This window comes from Ciconia boyciana, chromosome 10 (assembly GCF_034638445.1).
Source record: "Ciconia boyciana chromosome 10, ASM3463844v1, whole genome shotgun sequence".
In the NCBI taxonomy this organism is placed as follows: Eukaryota; Metazoa; Chordata; class Aves; order Ciconiiformes; family Ciconiidae; genus Ciconia; species Ciconia boyciana.
In genome coordinates, this window is record NC_132943.1 from 17,519,769 (window position 1) to 17,528,709 (window position 8,941).

The following is an 8,941-nucleotide window of genomic DNA, read 5'->3' on the forward strand; positions in this document are numbered from 1 at the left end:
GATAATAACCATTAGGGCAAGAAACTTCTCTCTAACCAGACCAGGCTGGGGGGAGCAGAGTCTGGGTCCAGATGCGCCATGGTCCCTACCTCTGTTCTGGGACAGAGTGAAACCCTGTTTGGAAACATATTTGTGTCTGGCTGTGGGGACCTTGCTCTCGTGTTTCAGTTTGTTTAGCCCAATTTGCAGGTGAGAAGAAGCTTAAACACAGCTCCTCCGTCAGTCTCTCATCCTTCTTCCCTCGGAGATTTTTGACTCCATGGATGCTTTCATCCACAGTTGACAGAGTGCGATGCGTCTTGGGGGCAGTTGTCCTTGTGGTTCATTAAAATTGGCTTCTTGGTCCCTGGCACAGCTACCTCTTCTTCCTCTCCCTGGACCTCTTCTGAGAGAAGAGGTCCAGCCCTCAGCCTGGACTTCTGGAGCAGTGATGCTGGTGCAGCACAGACCCTGGCATGTCTGAGTGCAGCATCCATGAATCTTGCCGAAATCCAAACAAGTGCCAAATTGCTGGAGAGATGCCAGCTCTGCTGTGGGGTGGTGGGGCTGGGAAGGGGGTTGTTTTTCCCCCCTATTTTCTCCTCTGACGCCTGCCCTGTCCCTCTTCATGCAGTGCAAGATGTCGGTGAACGGGCAGCGGGGTGAGTGCTGGTGCGTGGACCCCATCCACGGGAAGGTGATCCAGGGTGCACCCACCATCCGCGGGGACCCTGAGTGCCACCTCTTCTACACAGCCCACGAGCAGGAGGACCGGGGAGCACATGCCCTGCGGAGCCAGTAGATGGACGTGATTCTGCTTGCTGGAGGCAGCTCACCGTGGCCCCAGTGTTGGATTTTACATGGGTTTCAGCGTGTCTCTTTAGGCTCTGGAAGAGACTGGGGTTGGGTCCTGCGTGCTGCCCTCATTCCCCTGCTGCCCAGCCCCTGGAGACGGGAGGGATGAGAGGAGGGGAAGGGCGGTAGGGGGGTTGCAAGGAGAAGGGACTGCTTTCCTATAGTCTTTTGCCCAACATAAGCCAGAGAACCAGTCTTTTTTGCTCCTCACCCCCTGGCCCTGTCCTCCCCGCTGCTTTGCAGCACCTTCCCGCACCCTCTAGCATGGAGCACCGTGTGCTCCCCGACACCTCCCAGGGGGCAAAACCCCTCACCATGGGCAGGAGTGGGACAAAAAACAAAGGAAAAAACCCCACCCTTTCCCCACCTCTTTCCCCGAGACCAAAGACTGTAAATACTGTGTTGCCTGCCTCTTGTGTCCCGCTGGTCCCCTGTGCCCCAGCCTGGCTGTCAGTCCTGGCATGGGAGGTGGCGAGGGAGGGAAGGAGGAAAGCCCCTGGCTTCCCAGCTGGAACATGCTGGTGTGGTGGGGAGGCATCGGTGAGGGAAAGGGCTAAGGATGAGACAGTCCACCCCAAAACACCCCTGGGTGCTTCCCTTCCTGGTGCTGGGGCACAGCCAGCCCTGCAGGGACCCGGCTCCAGCCGCTGCTCTGGGAGGATGTGGCCTTTGAGTGATGGTGAAGCTAAACACTTGATTTTCCAGGGGGTTTGAAGGGCTATTGTCTAGTATTTCTTAGGATCTGCTTATGTGAGGGAGCTAAAGTGAACTTGCTGGGGCTGGGTGGAAGGATGGCTGTGTAGATTTAGAATAACAAGCCAGGGAGTGTCTCTCTCTCTCTCTCATTCTTTCTTTGTTTCTAGATAGGAAAAAACCCCATCTAAAACCTGCACTCCCAAGCAGCTGCCCTTGTCCCTCCATTTTTGCTTGGGACTGGAGTGAGCATCTGCTATTCAGCACACACTTTTTCTTTTTTTTTTTTTTTGTAAGTAAATTACGGTATATATCTTGCTTTGTAAAGGCCCTGACACACACGCACCCCTCTGCCCACACACACATTTGTATACATTAAATCCAAGTGACTCCAGGCGCTCTGAGAGGTTTTGCGCTGGACATACCACTCTGAGGAGCGATGTGTCTGCTATTATTTCAACTGTTGATTTCTTTCTGTACAGAACACACAGATGCCAAGAATAAATAACTTCCCTGTCGCCTAAGCAAGGAGATTTTATTATTTTCTTCCTTTTTCTCCCCCCCCCTCCCCCGCCCTTTTTAATAGGGATACCATTTGCAGAGCAATTGCAAAAATCCTCTGTACAGTAAGTGTCTTGGTCTTTCCTTAAATGAAATCAAGGGGGGAAGAATAAAGCATTTCCCAGTTTCTGGCAAATGCTTCTGAGTAGCAAACAGCCTCCAGATCCCAGGTCCTCTATGGGGTTCGGTTGACTAGGGTGGAGGAAGGAGGTTCCCTGGCAAGCGTAGGGTCTGGCTGGGAGTACTCTGTGCCTGCACCGCACAAGCCAAGCAGCAAAGGCAGCAGCCCTGCCTGACCGCAACCCCCGGGGATGGGACCAGCCCCTGATAACTCCCAGCACACCCCAGAAATGCCAAATGGCACTGGAGAAACACCACATCGGGGTCCCTACTGCTGATACCCCTGCATCTGGGGACTTTGATCTGGATAAGGAAAAGCAAAAAGCCCAACGGGCTCTGGAAGAAGGGGAGCGCTGGGTTTTGTTGCTTTTTCCCCCCTTCTTGGCCCCACATTTCAGAGCTCGAGTGCAAAGGGCACAGGTGGTCTCTGCAAATTAAGCCCCTCATGACTTTGCAGGGGTTTGGACCCCTGCAGACAGGGAAAGGACCCCCTTTGGAAAGTCAGGGGTGGGGGTGTGTGCACGTGGATGTGTACGAGAGGGAGTGAGAGCGCACGAGAGAGAAAGGAAACACACCTGCATGCAAAGCCAAGTAACTGTAAAAATGCGACATGTTTTCTGTTAACATCCGAGGGTGTTCTGCTTTTTCATGTAAACCTTGCACACGCTGGCTCTCATCTGCAGTTTGTACTTTTTGTTTGGTTTAGGAATCAGGAAGTTTTCTTTTGTGTTTTTCTTTTTCTCTTTTGGAAAAGCTGAGCTGCATAAAGTTGGAATAAATTAAATGGGATGCCAGAAAACTGTCATCTTCCCCCTTCCCACTCGCCTCCGTTCAAAGGACACGTTTCCTGGTGCATCACACGCAAATCTGGGCCTGTTCAGCCTTTGTCCTGGGAGTGTTTAAGCAGTGGGCCGGACAAGCAGCAAGGGGAGTTGGGCCTTTTATCATTACTGGTCCCAATTGGACGAGGAACTGGTGTCACTCGTCCACTGGCCTGCTATGTTCCTGCTCCACATGCGGTACCTTGCGAGTGTGCAAAACGTAACCATGCCCTCGAGTCCTCTTGAGTCGGCGTCTGGCCAGCGTGTGTGGAGACCATCTCCCTGCCTGACAGCAGCTATATTTGGTGGAAAAGGGTGGTTGTGTCCCACTTTGCTGGGCAGGGAGGGCAACGTGAATGCCCTGTCCAGCGTGATGCAGGAGATGCAGTGATCGTGAAGATCCCTGAGCTGCCGAGAGGCTGTGTGAGAGCTGTGGTTTCCTGCTCCTTGAGCAGGGGAGCAGCTTTGCAAGGGAATGTCCCTCCTACCCAGCACAGGACCTCAGGAACCTTGGCAGATGCTTGGGCAAAGGCTATATGGAGAGGGGAGCTCTGCTCTTTCCAGCTTCCCAACCTTGGTATTTCAGGGGCTTCCTGAGTTGGCAGTTGCATCCAACCGTGCTGTTTATTAGCTGGCAGGTGGACCTGTTCTTCCTGAATCATCCAGGCTCCTTTAAACATCTCGCTATGGTTTTGGTCTCCTCTGCACCCCATACAGAGTTCCTCGGCTGAGCGGGGCGCTGCAGGGAGAAACCCCCCATGGGTTTCCATGGAGGACCTTCCAAGGACTCTTGCCTTTGCTTGCTCAAGGAGAGCAAAATTTGAGCCAGCCAAAAAGCCAGCCTTAGTGTTTCTGTGTGAAGTCTTTGTCCAGAACGGGCTGCTGGGAAGGTGGAGGGAGGCCTGGACTGCGTGTGGGATCAGGGCTTGGCTGAGCTGCTCCAGTCAGGGGCCATGGAGACAGGTCCCTTGAAGGTCCTGCAACTTCTCCCAGGGTGAGAGGTGCTGCCTAAGGGAGCATGACGACACAGCTTAGTTCTTGGGGCACCATGGGAAGGCAAAGAGTAATAATAGTAAAAAAACCCCACCCAACCCATACTGCATTAAATTAAAATTGCAGCCTTGCGGGAGAGGCCCTGTGTGGCACCTGACTGCCAGCATCCAGGTGACTGCGGTTTCCCTTTGGCCTCCCCAAAGGAAGGCAAAACCACCGGGCTGCTTCCCCATCTGTTTTTGCCTACCCTATGCCAGGACATTGAGTGGAATCGATGCATGCCAAGGGGCTGGGCAGTGGCGGCGAGCACCAGGAAAATGTATGGGGACAGGAGGCAGTGAGCGCGTGGGACTGTGGGGCGGGGGGGGAGGACAGTCGGAGGGGAGAATGTAAGCTGGAGAACATGGGAAAAGGAGCAAAATTAACATTTAATACCATCCTGTTTTGTTCCCCTGGGGGGAGCTGAAGGTAGCTCAGGAGATGCCACAGAGGTGTGCCAGTAGCACTGTGGGGCACGAAGATGCTCCAAGTCAGGTGCTGCCCAGGGAGAGCTGGGGGTGGCAGAGGGGCCTGAGCCCAGAGCCTGGGCCATGCTCTGGTTCAAGGGCTGGAGGTGGCCTTTGCACCTGAGTCAAGAGCCTGAAGAGGACAGGAGCCCTCAGCCCAGCAAAAGGGCTTGCAGCCAGCCAGGCCCCTTGCAGAGGGGCAGAGACACAGCAGCAAGGCAAGGGGAACAAAGGTTAGGTTTCCCCAGGGTTGCAACACAGCCTTCAAGGCTGCGTGAGTATGTGTGCATGTGTGTGAAGGATGTCACTGCTTGGATCCTGGCTCTGGGGTTTCTTCTGGGGCGCCTTTTGTGCCTCCTGTACTCTGGGTAATCAAGTGTGCAATCGGGCATCGGGACCTGGCCAGCAGCACGTTTGATACTAGCTGAAATCCCAGCAGCTCTGGTGTACACACAGACAACTATCTACACTGGCAAACTACAGTTTTAGTACAAAAATAAAAATTATACACTAGTATAATATAAATAATAACATTTAATACAAATAATTAGTGTAAGGCCATATGGCTGTATCTATGTACAGCCATAGCTTGTCGGTAGGAGTATGCTTTGCTAGCCCACTAGCTGGGGACAAGGGGGCAGAGCACTGACTTTTTGGGTGGAAAGCCCATTTTCAGTGCCTGTGTGGCTGAAAGCAGCAGCGATGCCTCCCTGCCCGGCAGCGCAGGCAGCGCAGCGCAGGCAGCACAGCGCAGCGCAGGCAGCACAGCGCAGGCAGCGCAGCGCAGGCAGCACAGCGCAGGCAGCACAGCACAGCGCAGGCAGCACAGCGCAGGCAGCACAGCACAGCGCACGCAGCACAGCGCACGCAGCACAGCGCAGGCAGCGCAGCGCAGGCAGCGCAGCGCACGCAGCACAGCGCAGGCAGCGCAGCGCAGGCAGCACAGCACAGCGCACGCAGCGCAGCGCAGGCAGCGCAGGCAGGCTCGGCGCGCCGCCTGCTGCCGGCTGCGGCACCGAGCGGGTCCTGCACCGCGGGGTGCCCGGGGGCGGAGCGGGCCCCGCTTGCGGGGTGGCATGGGGGGGCAGCGGGGTGCAGAGCCCTCCCCACCTCGCTCGCCTGGGGTAGCAGGTTTGGCCCCAGCTGTGCTATGGGGTGAGAGGGCCATCGGGGACCGGGTGGCTGCGCCAGCCCTAGCGGTGCAAGCAGGATGGGCGATACGTGTTAGCACACCCCGGCAAACCACAGTCCCCAGTGGGGGCCAAAGGGGACCATTTTGCCTCCCACCCTGCTCTGGGCACGTGGGGTGATGCCGGCAGCCGGGCGGATGGAGGGGCATGGGGGAGCACAGGAGGAGGGGGTGTGTGGGAGGATGTAGGCAGATGGCTGCGTAGGCGGAGGGGGGCCAGATCTGGCATTGGGGAGGACATGGGTCAATGGGAAGGGCCACCGAGGGCTACCCGAGGTGTCTGAGGACCAGAGCCTGGCTGGGCTGCCTCAGAGATGGCACAGGGATCCTCCTGCACACGAGGACCCTGGGGCAAATCTTTCCAGATTGAGCCCAGCGAGGGCTGAGGCTCAAGTATCACGTCAGATCCCAAACTGTGGGGCTTAGCTTGGGACAGCAGCTGGGGGCCCAGCATCACCGGCAGCCAGGCCCTCTCGCCCCATAACCCAGCTGAATGTGGGTGCTGTGCCCCACTGCCACATCCATGCAAATAAATTGCTAAAAAAATAGGACAGCCCTGCTTTAAGGATGCTCTAAACTCAAACTTGCAATTTTGCCACTGACTTAGCAGATTGGTCCCGTATCAAAAGCTCTCCTAAACCATTGCCACCACAATACCGCACACCCTGCACCTCTCCCAGCATCCCTATGGAGCTGGATGAGCCCCCCAGGGACACAGCATGGCCAGCCACAGGGTGCTCGAGGCCGGAGCCGCTCGCTGGCCGGCCCTAGCACACAGACGCTCCACGAGGGTCAGGCACAAGCTAACTGAATGCATAACTTTATTAAATAAATGCTTTGTCATGAGAAAAGACAAAGATCAAAGAGTAACATAAATTATAAGTTGAATAAATAGTATACAGCAATCTTCACTTTTTAATAAAATGTGAGATTTTTTCTTTTTAAGTACAAAATGCTAAACAGAGCATTAAGCTCTTCTTCCATTGTCAGTTTTTCACAAACTGCTTTTTTTTTTTTTCCCACCAGTAAGATTATGAGTATTTCTTGTTTACTGGAAAAAAAAAACCAAAACAACAAAAACAAAACAAAACGAAACAACAGAGCTACCGTATGTATGTAAAGCTATAAAAAGCTACCGTAAAATGTGTAGTGAGTATTGCTTAAAGATAAAAACCAGGCAGGAAACTCGGAATCTGGTGTGTTTTAACAACTGTGTTACAATGGTGGGTAACGTGAGCGGTGACGTCTGTCCCGGTGGCAGTGGTGGGGGCTGGTGGGGCTGGGGAGGGGGGGCACCTAGCCAGGGCCAGGACAGCGGTCTGGAAGCGAGGTGAACTGTCGGTCCTTAAATATACAATGCTCCGTTTGGGAAAAAAAAATCAACAACAACAAAAAAACCCCAACAACAAAAAGAAAGTTTTCATGGGGAAGGGGGAGAAAAAGAGAAGGGGGGGGGGAGAGAGAGCGGAGAAATAGTGCAAAATGCTCTTGTACTAGTGGTTTTCGAAGCCCACTGGAGTACAGACAAGGGGTAGCCCAGCCGCTGAGCACCGCTCCCCGGGGAGATGTGGTGGAAGGGCTGTCCTGACCCCTGCGCCATCCTTGTCCTCTCCTTCCCAGCCAGCCTCCTGGGTGCCAGCGTAGGCTTGGTGCAAACACCGTGGCCGGAGACCCCTGAGCCTCGCACCTCCCCTTGATGCACGAATCGCCAGCATCTCCCCGTGTGCCTTAACCCCCCCCCTCCCTCCCCAGCTCCCAAATCTGCCCCTTTTGGTTTTCTCACCCCAAATGCAAAGGGGTGCTGCTGGGTGCTGAGAACAGGAGCACCTCGTCACTGCCACCCCAGGGGGTGGCTAACCCCTCCTGAAGCCGCTCTCACCCCCAGCCCAACCCCGGTCCTAAATATTAGTGCAGCCTGCAAACAGCCTCGTCCTGCCGGGGATCCTTGAGGGAGCGGGCGGCCGGGGCATCGCTTGGTGCCCTGTCGTGGGAGCCGAGGTGGCCTGGGGGGGCAAGGGTGGTGCAGCCCCCTCTTCGCATCCTCCTCCCCCCAGGCTGGTGGGGACAGGCCAGGTGGTGCTGTCCCGTCACTGGGTGTGCGGTGGGGAGGGAGGCTGTGCGCAATGGATTTTGGTGCTCTGGGCTTCCAGGGCCACAGCTGAGATGCACTTTGTAGGGGGAGGTCGGGGAGGCACCCTGTGTCCCCCTCCCAGTGTCACCATGGTGGCCACGTCATGAGGCCACCACTGGGCCCCCAGCTGGGCTGCATCCCCCATAAGCTGACCCTCGCCCTGCAAAAGCATCTGCCCCGAAAGACAAGGTCCGTGGGGAGCTGCCATCCCTCTGTCTGCTCCCTTCCTGCCCCGGCAGCACGTCTCCTTTCTCTGCAGCCAAAGGCTTTCAAGTTTTGGGAAATCAAACAACAAAACAAACAAACGAACAAAAAGGCAAGAAAGAGGGAGAGAGAAGGAGGGACGGGTCCTGGGGAAGGTGGTACTGGCCTATAACAGTCAGGAGGTTTTGCACGGGGATCAGCGAGCGGAGGAGATGGGCGACAGTGGCAACAATGACGACCTGTGGCCCTTGGGGTTGGCACAGGCTCCTCCTCCTCCTCCACCTGCCTTCTTTACCCCATTCTTCACCCCAACTTCACTGCACCATTAACCCCCCCTGCCTTGTCAAACCAACTATGCTCCATCAGCCCCTCCCTTGGCCCCAGCACCCACCATGCTCCCCTCCAGCAATGCAGGGGTCACCCTGCTCCTGCGGGTCTTTTTGGGGGACAGATCTGCATTTGGTGGCACCCTCTTTTCAGCAAGGGACGATGCCTTGCCCTCAGCTCCAAACATGCCCCACCGGGTCTCTGTGGAAGTCCACTGGCGAGACTCACCCCTACTAGAACTCTGGGGAAAATATCTGTGGAGTGTCCAGTCCTGCCCTCAGTCGGGGCAAGTGTCCTGGTGGGGGTCCCGTGGGGTGCTCAGGGCAGCAATGCCATGCCATGGGAGGCTACGAGTGTGCCCAATCCATGATGGAGAGGAGCCTCCGACGGAGCTCCTCAGTGTCGAATCCCCCTTGTCCCATCCCCGCTGGTGGGGACCCGGTGGTGCTGTGGACCCTCTTTCCTCCCTGCCCAGCTCCAGCATGCTCAAAGGGGCTTTGGGGGTGTAGAACCCTTCCCCCTGAGATCAGCCGTGTCCTTTGGGCAGTGCTGGCTGCCAGCT

The 8,941-nt window shown here is 55.9% G+C and overlaps 1 protein-coding gene across 1 annotated transcript in view; it reads left to right on the forward strand.

The window, feature by feature from the left end:
• The window catches only part of IGFBP2 (insulin like growth factor binding protein 2), a 64,610-nt gene extending 61,614 nt beyond the window's left edge, over nucleotides 1-2,996 (forward strand). Inside the window, exon 4 of the mRNA XM_072874991.1 lies at nucleotides 614-2,996. Within this exon, the coding sequence (XP_072731092.1) occupies nucleotides 614-781 (168 nt within the window). The 3' untranslated portion in view covers nucleotides 782-2,996. The remainder of the gene's footprint in view (nucleotides 1-613) is intronic.
• Nucleotides 2,997-8,941: the final 5,945 nt, after the last annotated feature.